The sequence below is a fragment of the Serinus canaria genome, chromosome 17, assembly GCF_022539315.1.
Source record: "Serinus canaria isolate serCan28SL12 chromosome 17, serCan2020, whole genome shotgun sequence".
Taxonomy (NCBI): domain Eukaryota; kingdom Metazoa; phylum Chordata; class Aves; order Passeriformes; family Fringillidae; genus Serinus; species Serinus canaria.
The window spans coordinates 8,977,592-8,993,138 of record NC_066330.1 but is presented as its reverse complement, the minus strand read 5'-3'; the positions used below and the strand labels follow the sequence as shown (position 1 = coordinate 8,993,138).

Sequence of the window (15,547 nt, the reverse complement as noted above, 5' to 3'; positions counted from 1 at the left end):
GATTTGTGGTGCTGTCTGGTCTGGAGGGAGGTCCTTGGTCTCCAGAGGTGCCTTGGGGATGAGAGCTGGTGAAGAACCCAGTGTGGAAGGTTGTGAGGAGGGATCTCATGGAGGAAGTGATTGGTTTGGAATCCTTCCCCTGTGCGAGAGGGACACTGGCTGAGAATGGTTCCTGGCCTGGGTCAGGACAGGTGTGGCCAGCAGGAGCAGGGAAGTCATCCTGCCCCTCTGCTTGGCACTGCTGAGGGCACACCTGGAGAACTGTGCCCAGCTCTGGCTCCTCAGGTTGGGAAGGACATTGAGGACCTGGAGAGCATCCAGAGGGGGCAACGAGGCTGGAGAGGGGCTGGGAACACAAACCCTGAGAGGAACCCCTGAGGGAGCTGGGGGTGCTCAGCCTGGAGAAAAGGAGACTCAGGGCTGCCCCCATCACTCTCACAGCTCCTGAAAGGTGCCTGTGCTCAGCTGGGCTGGGCTCTGTCTCCAGGAACTGACACAACCAGAGCTCACAGCCTCCAGCTGTGCCAAGGGAAATTCAGGTTGGATATCAGGAAAAAGTTTTTCCTGAAAGGTGATAAAGTTGTGGAATGGCTGCCCAGGGAGGTGTGGAGTCCCCATCCCTGGGTGTGTTTAACAAAGCCTGGATGTGGCACTGGGTGCCAGGGTTGAGTTGAGGTGTTGGGGCTGGGCTGGGCTGGACTCGGTGATCTTGAAGGTCTCTTCCAGCCCAGGGATTCTGTGAGAAACACAGCCCTGAGCCGTGAATTGCTCTGCAGGCTCGCTCGGGGGTGGGCTGGGTGTCCCCGGGACCGGCTCCTGCTGCCCCACCCGCCGGTGTCGGAGCAGGGCTCTGAGGGAGCTGAGGCTGACCCTGGCCGCTTTTCCTTTTCCAGAGGAGGTGATGCTGGCCGAGGAGGACAAGAACGCGGAAGAGAAGTCCCCTTTGGACGGTAGGTGGCTTTGCTGGGCATTTTCCTCCTGTGCCACGGGAGAGGTTCCACTGCTGTCACTGCCACGCCTTCCTCCCGAGCAGGAGGATCCTCCCGCATGCACCCGGCACAAATCCGGCCATAGAGCCCCTTCTGCAGGCTGCAGGTGGCTGAGGAGCAGTTATGGGACACCCCACACCGGCCCGGGATGGGGATGTGCCCTCGGGGTCGGTGCCCACGCCCTGCCGAGGGTGGCTGGCTGTGTGTGCAGGGGGTAGAGGCTGCCAGAAGGATGGAGAAGAGCGAATGCGCTGACCGAGAGAAGGCAGGGCTCCGAACGGATTTGACCAAGGGACTGAGCCCCCTGTTAGCTGTAAGCAGTAAGACATAACAGGGTGTGGTGATCCTTCCTTCCGACGTGCGAGCCCGGCGTGGCAGGACGGCCGGAGGAGCCGAGCAGCGAGGCCACGGGGATGCTCCCCCTGTGCCTCCAGCCCCGACAGCTCTTAGGATGCGCCAGCCACTCAAAGCTCAGTTAAAGACTCTTCCCTCTCCCTTTTCTGACCATCTTTCGTCCTCCCATGTCTCCTCCTTTCCCCTCCCCTCCCTCCCCCCCCTCTTTTTTTTTCTCCTCCCATTCACTGTCAGGGAGGGCCGCCTCGGAAGGGCCGATTCCTCAAGGCACGGCGCCGGCAGAGACTGGCAGCGGCAGCAGCTACAACAGTGAGTGGATTGCAAATCACCAGGGGCTTAGGTGGCACCCAGGGGCAGCTTCCCCGCCGCAGCCCCGTGCCCAGGTCACCGGTGACATGCCCAGGTGCTTTTGCCTGGCTCCCGGCCGTGCGGCTCTGCAGGTGCTGCCCAGGCCTCGGCCGGCCCGGTGACCTGCGCTGGGGAGGATGTGGGGCTGGAGGAGCCGGGGCTGCAGGTCAGGGCTGAGGTGTGCGTGCCAGTCCTGCTCTGTGTGCGGGGGTGTGTGTGAGCTGGGGAAGCCTGGCCGGCTCCTGGGCACAGCCAGGGCTGCCAGGCTTCGCTGGAGTTTGTGTCTGAGGAGCAGTCTGCGAGGCTGAGTGCTGTGAGAAACTCGAGGTGGGTGCAAGGCACGGAGTAAAGACCCAGAGATACTCAGGTTCCTCTTATCCTAAAGCGAAAGGAGCCCGAGAATGTTCCCAGCCTTGGAGCAACTGGTGTGGAGCAGCCCACAGTCTATGGTGGTAAATCCTGAGTCCCCAAAACAAAGGGACGTGCCTGGAGAGATGGCACAACCTCACTGCCAAACACACCGAGGAGTTTTCTGGGGCAGGAGATAAAAAGCTGCTCAGTTCATGCCAGGGAGTGTTGGAAAGATTGAATCCCAGTGCTGGTTGTGCTCCAGTGCTGAGGATGGCCCTGGATATGCTGGAGTGAACTGGGACAGACTCAGCCTGAGGGACCCCCGAGCTGGCATTGCTGGGACTGAGGATTCAGCGAGAGCTGGGTGGGGCAGCAAGGAGCACAAACAGTGCAAAGCAATGGATCCAGACCGCAGGTTCAGAGCATCCTCCCCTCTGCTCTGGGTGATCCCTTGAAGTGACTCAAGCACAGCCCGTAGGAGCAGGAAGCGCATCCACGTCTCTGTCAGGGCAGGGCAATCCGTGCAGTGTGGGAAAGGAATTCTGTAGAGGATTAGGGTGAGGGGATGTTGTGGAGGAGCCTCCCCGGGGCAGTCTCTGCAGCGTGAGTGGCTTTGCTGTGTGTGCCCACAGACCAGTCTGTATCACCACACCGTGGGGTGTCTTACTGCTGATAGAAAGTGCTGCTTTAGTTACTGTCTGTCTCGAAGCTGTCACCAAACTGTACCAACGTGATTTTTTTTTTCTGCCACTTCTCAAGGTTCTGCAGGTAGGTGGTCCTGGGAGCAGCGTCCTCAGTGCTCCTGCCTCACCCCCCGTGCTCTGGGTGGACAGTGCAGAGCTCTCATTCCCTCTTGGAGTAAATGTAGTGATGTTTGCCCTCCCCACTAAAAGCTGCTTTTGGAGGAGAAAAAAAAAAGTGTTTTCAAAGAATTCCGACGTCCCCAGAGGGCAGGGATTGCACACCGGGTGCTGCTGAGAGGCTGCTCACTGATGTGTGGCCGCTTTTTCCACGCAGCATTTCTGCTCCTCGAGGCATGGCTGGGTGGTAAACCGAGCTCTGTACATGCTGACCCCCTCACAGTGCCTGCTGCGAACAGCACTGGTGGTTCCAGGGGTGGCAGCACTCATCTCCCAGCCCCGTGGGGCTCAGGAAGCTCCAGTGTCCCTGCCCAGCCTTTGTGCTGTGCTGAAAGTGCAGCTGCAGTGACCCACCCCACCCTCCTGCATCTGCTGCATGAAGTGGAACGTGCAGAGCTGTGCCTGGCAAACCTTCAAAGCTGGAAGGGCAAAGGAGTGGAGCACCCTGGCACTGAGGCGTGCAGAGGCCCTGCAAGGTTGTGGGTTGTCTGGTTTGCTCCAGGGTACCCCAGTGGGAGAGCTTTGAGCTGGCATTGGGAAGGAAATGCTGGCCCTGGAGAGTGAAGGGAGGGGGAGAGAGAATCCACTCTGCATCCTCACGGGACACTTTCTCTTTAATTTGCACGCAGTGTTGAAAAGAGCCGCAATAAAGAAGAGCAAAAATGACCTGATTCATGCAGAAGAAGGTGAGGACCATTTCACAGACATTTGCTCCGTTGGTGAGTACTGGCTTCGCATCCCCCGAGGTTTCGATCTCCACCTGAACCTGTCCATGCCATGTTTCCTCCTCTGGAGAGGCTCCTTTGCTCCAGAAGCTGCAGTTTCCTGAAGGAGAATGAATTTTCACTGCTGCAGAAGCAGCACTCGACTTCCCAAAGCAAAAAGCTCCATGGCTTCACCCTCTCCCTGCGCTGTCTGCCTCAGCTCCTGCATGCTGCACCCTTGGGAGAGCCCTGCAAAGCCTTGGGACAGTCCCTGCTGGGCTGGCCACCCGGGATTCTGCTTGGAACGTGCTCATCCATGCTAATGAACCCCAAATCTGCCAAACAACACTGCTGGAGGGAGGAGAGAAGTGGCCACAGTCCCATGGTCCAGCTAAAGTGTCCCAGCCTTTGCTGTGGGAGTGGTCCCTGGGAGGTGCTGGGCAGTGGCCTCAATTCTCTCATTCTAGTCTCAGAGGAAGATCTTTAAGTGATTTTAAAGCCAGATCTGGAGATCCAGCGCAGAGCAGGGCATCCTGCGCCGTGGGGCGGTGCTGGGGTGAATGTGGCATCCTCAGGCTGAGGAGGTGCTGCCCATTCTGCAGCCCCCAGAGCTGATTCCCTGCTGAGATCTGCCCAGGTGGGGAGGCAGAGGCAGCTCTGGGCTGCCAGGGGAGGCTCTGGGCACCCAGCACCCACCTCAGGGAGCTGCTGGAGCCAAACCCCTCTGAGCCGTGGGAGAGCCTCTCCTGCTGCTCTGCAGTCGGGTGCTTTGCTCATCCTGTGCCTGTTGTTGGAGGCTGTTTTGCTGCTGAAGCAGCAGATGTTCTCATTATCTTCCAAAGAAATGTCTTGGCAGCCCAGTCCCCACGAAGCAGCAAATCCTGGATGCACAGGAGGAGCAGCACAAACAGCACATTTGAGAATCCGTGTCCGTGGCTGTTGCACAGCATGAGTGCCTCAGCTGCCCTTTGGAAAGTTGGTCTTGATGTTTCCAGGGATCACAGCTGCTGCTGGAATTTATTTTTCCCCCCTTTAAAGGAAGAGTTGGTTGCAGAAAATGAGCGTGGCTTGGCATGTTCCTGACACCAGCACTGAGCTGCCACAGTCCCCTGGGCTGCAGGTGAAACTGCTGCCACTTCCAGGAGAGGTTTGGTGCTGAAAAAGGGCAAAAATGCAGCAGCCTGTGTGCATTTTTGGTTTGGTTTGTTGTTGTTTCTTCTCGGATCCCTGCATGGATAACAAGGAATGGTCATTTTTGGAATATTTGCTCACGGTTGCAATAATTATGAGATCTTTGCCTCCAAATCCAAGTCCCTCCAGGCTCTGGGCAGCCAATGCCATGCCAACAGATCTTGGAGTTCAGCATTTCAGGTGGCAACGGATGATGGAGCATCTGGGCTCGGGAATAATCCGAGGCAGAGCTGGGAACTGTCTCAGGAGCATATGGCAGGGAAAATAACAGCAGTGCTTTCCACCTCCTGTGAGTGCTTCACCCACTTGGGAAAAGTGGCTTTGATTTTGATTCATGGAACGAGGCAGAAAAGGAGGAATGGATTAAGCAGCTACTTCTGCAGGCTTGTGAAGAGGCTGGAATGCAGAGCATAAACAATCAGATCACATGGGCAATTACACATAAAGGATCTGTTTTGGAGAAAAGGGGTTTTGGATGGTTTTCTGTAATGTGTTCAGACGGGAGCAGAAGGAGTGTGGAAGAACTACCAAATAATCCCTGAGTGCCACGTGAAGATGCAGCTCAGGGTGGGGGAGACTTTGCCAGGTCTCTCTCTGGCCATTGGCTGAAAATGTTGCACTTTAATTCAAGCACAAGCACCTTGATAGCTGCAGTATGAAGCTCTGTAGTGGTAAACACTTCCCAGGGTGTTCTCTGCAGTTGTTCTTAGCTTTTGTTCTTTTCTTTCTACTCCCACTGGCTTCACACCCTCTGTGCTGTACCAGGCACAGAGCACTGCCTTGATTCCCAGACACCAAAGCCTGGACAAGGGGATGTTTTCCATGTTGGAGCAGTTTAAATATCACTGCTTTGCATTTTTGGAAGATCAGCAGACAGGAATGAGAGGGCAGCACTGTTCCTTTGCCAGTCTGGGAGTACAGAGGGTTTGGCTATCTGAGAGCTCTGTACTTGCTAAGGAGTGCTGTGATATGAAGCAGCCTAAATCCCAAACTGTGGCTCTTCTTGTTGTCTTAAAGCAGAGCAGAGGAGGAGCACTGTGATTTCTTCTCTTCCAAACTGCCAAAGGCAGGATTTTCAAACCAACAGAAGAACACACTGATTTTTTCAGCACGGAGTTTGTTCAAAGCCTGGCCAAGGCCAGCTCTGCTTTTGGAGTGCTGGTGGATGGCCAGAAATGTGAAATGGAGCAGAGAGCTCACTTTCCACGGGGGAACATCACACTTGTGTGGGGCTGTGAGGCTTGGAGAACCTGCTGCTGTCACATCTGGATGCCTCACCCTTTCTCTGGCTGCTGTGGTTGATGTGGCAGGACGAGGCTGGGTGAGATTCCCACCCCCTCCAAGTGTTGACATGGAGGTGATCACACTCCAAGATTTGGCTGCTGAAGCCAGAACTCTCTGTTCATGTCACTGAGCCCAGGAGAGCCACCTGCTCCAGGACAGGACGAGGACATGTCCTGCTCCTCCTGCTGGGATGCTCCATCCCAGCGTGGGGAAGGGCAGCACCGATATCTTGTCCCAAACCACTGGCACAGACTGTGGCCAGCCTGGCACCATCACCATTTCCCCTGCCTGCAGCAGCTTCCCTGGCTGCTGCAGGGGAGCCCCAAGGGGTCCATGTATTTATTCCCTTATTCCTGATTTCTCCTGCCTCAGCATCAGCTTGAGATTGCCTTTCCATCTGAGCAGTGCCTCTACCCCAGAGGGAGAGCTGGCATCAGGAATCATTTCTTCCATCAGCTCCCTATTGTTGAAACCCTTGGCTCTCTGCCAGGATTTCAGCCCAGAGTGGAAATGGAGCTGATAGAGGCAGAATTGAGACAAATGAATGGCTGAGCCCAAAATCCAATGCACGGAGGCAGGTTGAGCCCTCTGCTAAAGAAATAGCTGAGGCTGGAGAGTAAATTAAGGAGAATTCACTCAGTTCCCTACTAACTGGTCCTTGAAGCAGGAAAAACAGGGACCAGCTTTCCTGTTGCACCTACCCAGCTCCACGAGGACGTGCTCCACACTGTGGGCAGAAATACCCTGGGCCTGCTGCTCTGTCCCTGTCACCAGGAAAAAGTGATGAGTCTAACTGGGACAATCAGGATTGCTGCCAAGTTTGGAAGCCCAGTTTAGACGGTGGAGCTAGGCATTGACCCATGAAGTTTCAAAAGCCCAGCCTTCATCCCTCATTACAAGCGAGACGCCCTTGCTCAGCCCATTCTCAACACCCCCAGCTTCCTGCTGAGCTGTTCTGGTGCTTGGAGAGGCTCTGTGTGCCCAGGAACCCCCTGTAGCCTTTTCCCTGCTGGGTTGGGCTGTGGTGACTCTTCTTTCTGTCCCAGGGTCTCCCTTTGCCCGTGCCAGTTTGAAGAGTGGCAAGAACGAGAGCTCGTCCTACTTCAGGAGGAAGGAGAAGATGTTCCGCTTCTTCATCCGGCGCATGGTGAAGGCTCAGAGCTTCTACTGGGTCGTGCTCTGCGTGGTGGCCCTCAACACCCTCTGTGTGGCCATGGTGCACTATGACCAGCCCGAGAAGCTGACCACTGCTCTCTGTGAGTACTGCAGGGAGCTGGGGGTGCTCTGCCTGGAGAAAAGGAGACTCAGGGGTGACCTTATCGCTCTGCACAGCTCCCCTCACTGCTGGTTTTGGCTCCTTTGTTCTACCTCTGACAAGAGGGGTTGAAACTCTCAAGACAATATTTCCTGGTCAGGCTTAGATGTTTATTAATTCTTATCTATAATTCAAGTAAGTTCTACAGCATTTTACCAACAAGGAAGGACTTTGGGACACTCGAGCACGTCCAGAGGGGACAATGAGGCTGGAGAGGGGCTGGGAACACAAACCCTGAGAGGAACCCCTGAGGGAGCTGGGGGTGCTCAGCCTGGAGAAAAGGAGACTCAGGGCTGCCCCCATCCCTCTCACAGCTCCTGAAAGGTGCCTGTGCTCAGCTGGGGCTGGGCTCTGTCTCCAGCAGCACTGACAGAACCAGAGCTCACAGCCTCCAGCTGTGCTAAGGGAAATTCAGGTTGGATATCAGGAAAAAGTTTTTCATGGAAAGGGTGATAAAGTTGTGGAATGGCTGCCCAGGGAGGTGTGGAGTCCCCATCCCTGGGTGTGTTTAACAAAGCCTGGATGTGGCACTGGGTGCCAGGGTTGAGTTGAGCTGTTGGGGCTTGTCACTCTAGGACACAAAACAACACGAGCGCACACACCGCTGCTCTCAAGGTGAAGAAAAGGGAAGTTTATTTTCTGACTCCAACATTTATAGATTTCCAAAAATGACAGTGGATTGGAGGGTGACAGTGCCACCTCTCCAATGACACTGGACAAACCAGCAGTCCATCAAATTTTTCCTCCTCCATAAAAGAATACAAAACAATCAGGTATTTACAGAAAGTGTGTGAGAAAGTTTGTTACTAGAATGTAAACATCAAAGTGCTCAGAAAATCTTTAAAAATCAGGGCAACAGGGGCTGGGTTGGATTTGGTGATCTTGAAGGTCTCTTCCAACCTGGTGGCTCTGGTAATCCTGTGAACTCTGTGAGTACTGGCCACTCCTGTTCCCTCAGCAGCTCTGGTGTTTCTGATCCCGCAGTGCCACGGTCATGTCCTGGCTCTCAGTGTCCCTCAAGGCTTGGTTCTCCTCACCCACCACTCCTGGAATCACTGAATGGTTTGGGTGGGAAGGGAGCTTAAAGCCCAGCTTATTCTACCTCCTGTGAAGGGATACCTTCCACTAGACCCTGTCCAACCTGGCCTGGGACTCTTCCAGGGATCCAGGGGCAGCCACAGCTTCTCTGGGAATTCCATTCCAATCCCTATCCTCACAGGGAAGAGTTCCTTCCCAATATCCCATCTATCCCTGCCCTCTGGCAGTGGGAAACCGTTCCCCTTGTCCTGGCACCAGGCCCTTGTAAATTGTCTCTCTTTACCTTTCCTGTCAGCCCCTTCAGGTCCTGAAAGGGAATATTTAGGTGATCTCAAAGCTTCCCTTCTCCAGACCGAACAATCTCAATTCTCTTTCAAATCATATTTCAAATTGTTGAATCACACGATTCAGAAAAAATCCACCAGGGTGTTAGTTTGAGAGAGGAATGCTATCCTAAAGGTTGTTCCAAGTTGAGATTCAATCAGCTGTAAAGCTTGGAACAGTGCAGGAAGAATTGTCCTGGAATGGGGCAGGAGGAGGAATTGTTGTGGAATGGGGCAGGAGGAATTGTCCTGGAATGGGGCAGGACAGGAGGAATTGTCCTGGAATGGGACAGGAGGAGGAATTATTGTAGAATGGGGCAGGAGGAGAAATTGTCCTGGAATGGGACAGGAGGAATTGCTCTGGAACAGGGCAGGAGGAGGAGGAGGAGGAGTTGTCCTGGAATGGGGCAGGAGGAATTGCTCTGGAACAGAGCAGGAGGAGGAATTGTCTTGGTGCAGGACAGGAGGAATTGTCCTGGAATGGAGCAGGAGGAGGAATTGTCCTGGAATGGGGCAGGAGGAATTGCTCTGGAACAGGGCAGGAGGAGGAGTTGTCCTGGAATGGGGCAGGAGGAATTGCTCTGGAACAGGGCAGAAGGAGGAATTGTTTTGGTACAGGACGGGAGGAATTGTCCTGGAATGGGGCAGGAGGGTTTGTCCTGGAATGGGGCAGGAGGAATTGTCCTGGAATGGGGCAGAAGGGTTTGTCCAGGAGCAGCATGCACAAAAGGAAGGGGAATGATGCCTGGAAAAACAGGATTCTCTGGCTAACCTGTGTCCAGAGAAATTTGTGTCACTTTGCAGCGGATCTGCACCCGTGGGTGATTCCTGTGGGGACACACTCAGAGCTCTGCCAGCTCTGACATTCCTGGGGTACCAGCAGCTGGAATGGCCTGGGAGATAAAAATCCTGCCAGTGTTTATGGAATCAGGCACTAAGCCCCCACACGTGCTGTGATTCCTGCCAGAGCCTTTAGAAGGTTTCAATTTCACAGCTCTTTATTGGTTCTGTGCCCTCCCTGAAGGGTGTGATGGCATGGGATGGGTGTCACCGTGCCCTCCTGTGACATTAAGTGACAGAAAGAATCCCAGAGGGAAGATTATCCTGTATTTGTGAAAAGATTTTATTTTAGCTGATTCCTCTGGTCACCTGGTTTAGCTCAGAGAGTCTAGAAGTGCTTTTGAAATATGAGGTTTGGGTTCTTAAATTGCTCTGATGAATGAGAAATGGTGTCTCCATGAGGTCACAGACTCGCTGACAAAGCTTGGTTAAAAAAATATGGGAGGTGAGGGATGGAGCTTTTTTGTTTATTTTAATGAAGTTTGGAGGCTGGGACTCCTAGAGCTGGAAAACTCCTGGCAATTCCTCATGCTGATAATGAAATAATTTTTCCTTCTGAAGGGATGGGATGAGGTTTGTTCCTGGAAGAAAAAGCCATTCATGACCCTATAAAATGGCCAGGAGCAAATCTGTTATTCAGCACTTGACCAGATGAAAATTTAAATAAAACTTCTGAAAAAAAACAAACAGAAGACTGGTAAAAAACCTCAAATATTTCCAACAGTCTAACAATGTTGGCTTAGATCTTTAAAGATCCTTATCTACCTAATTTGCCTTGATTTCTCTCTAAATTAGATACTTAAATATTTCTTGCCTCAGATCCTCAGGTCTTTCCTTATTACAAGGAAGGCAAACTTTTGATGTTTTTTTTTTTTACTAGACCTAAGAGGTCAGTCAGGAATACTGACTGCTCTGACATCAAAAGCTCCTTATTAATATTTGTTGAAATATTTAATGCCACCTGGTAATGGAGCTCTAATGAGAGATGTATAATAAAGACAGAAATTTCTTTCAAGTCTTTTTTTTTTTTTTTTGGCAAGATTTCAACAGAAAAGAGAGACAGACCATACAGAGAAGTCACTCTTGCTTATTCATTACCTCAATTTTCCACAAGAAATAATAAGCTAGATTGGCAGAGTAATTAAAAGTTTGAAGATCAGGATTTCCTCTGGAATTAGGACTAAATGTTTAGGAAACAAATCCTACATTTGGAGTCTTTCAACTCAAAAAAAGGTCACAGATTTACAGAACTCAGTTTTGGGAGCACCTTTTGCAGTGACTTTTCCAAGGGAACACAAAGAAATCCAGGAGCAGGAAACTTCTTAATGTTCCAGTGAGGGCTGGAAGGGCTGGTTCTGTCTCTGGGAATTATTCACCTCCAGCTGGGAAACTTATCTGAGATAGAGGCCACAGATTAGGCTTCCAATCTACCCCAGCTGAAGACAAAAACCAGGTTGGAATTAGGGATGGATCCACGTTTCAGGAGCTCTGCATTTGTCTATAACACCCAGTAATGTCAGGAGCAAGTTTGGATCTCTGGTGTGGGCTGGGAGTGGGGGTCCCAGTGCCTGACATTTCATGGGGGAGGCAGAAACCCACCAAAACTTGGGGAGGAAATTCTCAGCATCCTCCCAGCCTTTGCACAGCCTTTGTCAGTGGGGAAACACCTGGGCAGGGGCTCCACAAACCAGCCCTGAAAGAGATCCCAGAATGCAGAGGAGCAGGGCCTGGCTGGTGGGATGGAGAGCAAGAGAGAAATGAAAAATTCCAACGATGTGGTTTCAGGGAAGGTGCTCAGGAATGGACTGAGGAGGCTTTCTGTGAACTGCAGCAGCAGGAGAGGAGCACAGGAAAGGAGCTGCTAAACCCTGCAACTCCACCCAGGCACCTCTAATTCAATTATACCTGTCCCTCTGGGGAGAAGTTTAATTACATTACAAATTAATTTTACTTAAAGAACAGTTGGTAAAAGCCTACGGCTCTGCATTGATTTATTTTCCCCTTGGTCTTTTCTTTTAACTTTTCTGTTTTGAATTGTTTTGATTAGCTTTCTGTGCTTGATGCTCCATATCTCTACAACTGCTTTGGAAAAAGGACTGCAGGAGCTTTGGAGAGAGGCCTGGGATTTCTTTGGCCTTATTGAAAGCACTGATGAGGAATTCTTTGAATTCTCGTGGTATGATTAATAACAGGCTGTACTTCATGCCCCTGTAATTATCCTCAAATTCAATCAGAGATTCTCCTTCTCTGTATGGAAAGGACTCCAGGGCCAAATAGGATTTCTCTCATGCTGCAGATGGACACTGCTCACTGAAGCACAGAACCTGGGTTAAATAAGCTGCAGTTGGCTATAAAGGAATATATTTCATGCATCTGTTTCATGATTTCATTATCATCTCTTCACACTCCTTTCCACCACTGCCAGTATTCTGAGAAAGAAGAGATTTCTGTAAGAAACCAACTCTGCAATGGCAGCACTGAGCTCTGGTAGCAGCAAAGATGATTTTTCCACTGAGGGCCCCTCAAAATCCATGCTGGGGACACCGTGGAGGTGCAGAGTGACCAGGGCTGTGCCTTTGGGAAGGGCAGCCCCTGAGTGAAACTGCAGTGACCCAGTGCTGAAACCTCCTCCCCATGGTCCCTAAAACCCATCCCACAGTGTCAAAAACCCATCCCACAGCGCCAAAAACTCATCCCACCATCCCAAAAACCCATCTCACTGTCCCAAAAACCCATCTCACTGTCCCAAAAACCCATCCCACAGTGTCAAAAACCCATCCCACAGCGCCAAAAACTCATCCCACCATCCCAAAAACCCATCCCACAATCCCTAAATCCCATCCCACAGTCCCTAAAACCCATCCTGGGGGAGCAGCTGCAGGCATTGCTGCAGGGCACGAGGCCCCAGGGATGGGGCTGGGCTGGGCTCCTCTTCCTCTGGCTAAAGCCATGGGGTGAAGGTGGGACCAGAGCTCCCTGTGACTGTGGGATGGGATTTAGGGACTGTGAGATGGGATTTAGGGACTGTGAGATGGGTTTTTGGCACTTTGGGATGGGTTTTTGGAACTGTGGGATGGGATTTAGGGACTGTGGGATAGTTTTAGGCACTGTGGGATGGGTTTTGGCACTGTGGGATGGGTTTTGGCACTGTGAGATGGGTTTTGGCACTGTGGGTTGGGTTTTGGCACTGTGAGATGGGTTTTGGCACTGTGAGATGGGTTTTGGCACTGTGGGATGGCTTTTTGGCACTGTGGGATGGGATTTAGGGACTGTGGGATGGGTTTTGGCACTGTGGGATGGGTTTGTGGCACTGTGGGATGGGATTTAGGGACTGTGGGATGGGTTTTGGCACTGTGGGATGGGTTTGGCACTGTGAGATGGGTTTTGGGACTGTAGAATGGGTTTTTGGAATTGTGAGATGGGATTTAGGGACTGTGAGATGGGTTTTTGGCACTTTGGGATGGGTTTTTGGAACTGTGGGATGGGATTTAGGGACTGTGGGATAGTTTTGGCACTGTGGGATGGGTTTTTGGCACTGTGGGATGGGTTTTGGCACTGTGAGATGGGTTTTGGCACTGTGGGATGGGTTTTGGCACTGTGGGATGGGATTTAGGGACTGTGGGATGGGTTTTGGCACTGTGGGATGGGTTTTGGCACTGTGAGATGGGTTTTTGGGACTGTAGAATGGGTTTTTGGAATTGTGAGATGGCTTTTAGGGATTGTGGGATGGGTTTTTGGCACTTTGGGATGGGTTTTTGGAACTGTGGGATGGGATTTAGGGACTGTGGGATAGTTTTGGCACTGTGGGATGGGTTTTGGCACTGTGGGATGGGTTTTGGCACTGTGAGATGGGTTTTGGCACTGTGGGATGGGTTTTGGCACTGTGGGATGGGATTTAGGGACTGTGGGATGGGTTTTGGCACTGTGGGATGGGTTTTGGCACTGTGGGATGGGTTTTGGCACTGTGAGATGGGTTTTTGGGACTGTAGAATGGGTTTTTGGAATTGTGAGATGGCTTTTAGGGACTGTGGGATAGTTTTAGGCACTGTGGGGAGGAGGTTTCAGCACTGGGTCACTGCAGTTTCACTCAGGGGCTGCCCTTCCCAAAGTCCTCTTCTTTCTCCAGCACGTCCTGCAGGGATCCTTCCTGGCTCCTCAACCTGTGTAGGTCTGAACCCCAAATCCACTGTCTCCCTTTGATAAATCCAGGGTTTGAGCACAGCATTTGAGCCTTTATGGCCTGTTCCCTGCCCAGTGCTGAGCCTCACGTTTGGGGCAATTTGGCCTTGTTTTGGTGCTGTTGTTGCCTCTGAAGCCAAGACCCCACTCCCTCTGGATACCAACATGCAGCATTTGCAAGGAAAAGGCTTTCTGGAGCATATTTATTTCTGTCTGCTGAGCATTTCACATCTGCTTGGGCAAAAAGGGGGAAGTTTTACCCTTCTGAAGTTCTCCTGCTGAGTTTAATGTGAGAGAGAATGAGGAGAGGAGAGTGTCAGCCTCAGCACCTGCTTCTGATGCCATTGGACTTGGAGATGGGGCAGAAATGGAATTAATCCATAAATGACTGACAAAAAGGAGCTGGTAACTCTAATTAGGAACCTAATTCAAGGGTGTGGGGTGAAGGGATGCTTGCATGGCCTTTGCCAGCAGCACAGCTTGGAAATGAAATGAGAGTGTTTGTATCAAACCTTTCCTCCTTAAATCACATCACAAAAGGCTTTTGAGTGAGGCAAATGAAATTAGGGGAGGTTTGAATACCAGGAGGCCCAAACAACAAAATTGCATTTTCAATTATTTAGGCAGGGCCTTCTCAAAAGAAACCATGTGTTGGATGCAGCAGCCTCTCCATGAAGCCAATTCCTTCTGCCTGAGGAGCTCAGGGTCTGAATTCCACTTCCCTCCATCCCAGCCTCACTGGGCTCTGATTTGTAGCATCTGGTACCTGCTGGGACACAGCTCCTGCTGCCAGGTCTGGGCTCTGCTCTGGAACTCATCAGCTGGGAAAGGCCAAGGGTGGCTCTTGCAGAAGTAGCAGAAGGAAGTTGGATTTTAGATGCTCTGAGTTTTAAACATTTCCTGGCTTTATATATATTTTTTAAATATATAATCAAATATTTCTTGATTCTCTTTTGCCACTTTCTAGCTTTTCCCTTGGGTGATATTCTGGATTTGCAGGTGTGTTTGCAGGATGTGTCAGCCTGATGGTGACACTTTGCACTTGTGATACCCAGGGAGTGTTCAGCCTCTGCTGGAGCAGTCACTGAACATTATTCCTTGGTCCTTCCTCCTTTTCTGCTCCTTTGGGATGATGGTAATTGTCTTGGCAAAGTGTCCTGAGGTCTCTTGGTGCAAATTTGCAGTTAAAAACCACTGCTGAGGATTGTTGTTCTGTGGAGGAATCTGGGGGGCACCTGAGCTGTGACTTGGACAGTGAGGCTGGGGCAGAGCTGAGGGGATGAGAATCTCCCTGCTAGAGATGTGACACATGTGGGGGCTGTGCCTTGCTTCCTGGAGGATCCACAACCTCTCCCTGTGATTTTATCAGCTGATTTAACAAGGTTCCACAGCATTGGTGGGATATCAACCCTTGGGGTAGGGAGCCTGCACCTGGAAGTCGTGCCAGTCAGCATCACCTGCTGAGTGTGACACCAGAGTCCCTCTCCAGCTCTCCTGGAGCTCCTTTGGGCTCTGGCAGGGGCTCTGAGCTCGCCCTGGAGCCTTCTCCTCTCCAGGTGAGCACCCCCAGCTCTCCCAGCCTGGCTCCAGAGCAGAGGAGCTCCAGCCCTTGGAGCAGCTCCAGGATCTCTGGACTCAGGGCTGCCCCCATCTCTCTCACAGCTCCTGAAAGGTGCCTGTGCTCAGCTGGGCTGGGCTCTGTCTCCAGAAGCACTGACAGAACCAGAGCCCACAGCCTCAAGCTGACCAAGGGAAATTCAGGTTGGATATT

The 15,547-nt window shown here is 51.9% G+C and overlaps 1 protein-coding gene across 1 annotated transcript in view; it reads left to right on the top strand.

Moving 5' to 3' along the window:
* Positions 1-1,572: 1,572 nt before the first annotated feature.
* LOC103819171 (voltage-dependent N-type calcium channel subunit alpha-1B) overlaps positions 1,573-15,547 on the top strand; it is a 91,524-nt gene continuing 77,549 nt past the window's right edge. Inside the window, exons 1-3 of the mRNA XM_050981029.1 lie at positions 1,573-1,652; positions 3,532-3,621; positions 7,128-7,337. Of these exons, the coding sequence (XP_050836986.1) occupies position 1,652; positions 3,532-3,621; positions 7,128-7,337 (301 nt within the window). The 5' untranslated portion in view covers positions 1,573-1,651. The remainder of the gene's footprint in view (positions 1,653-3,531; positions 3,622-7,127; positions 7,338-15,547) is intronic.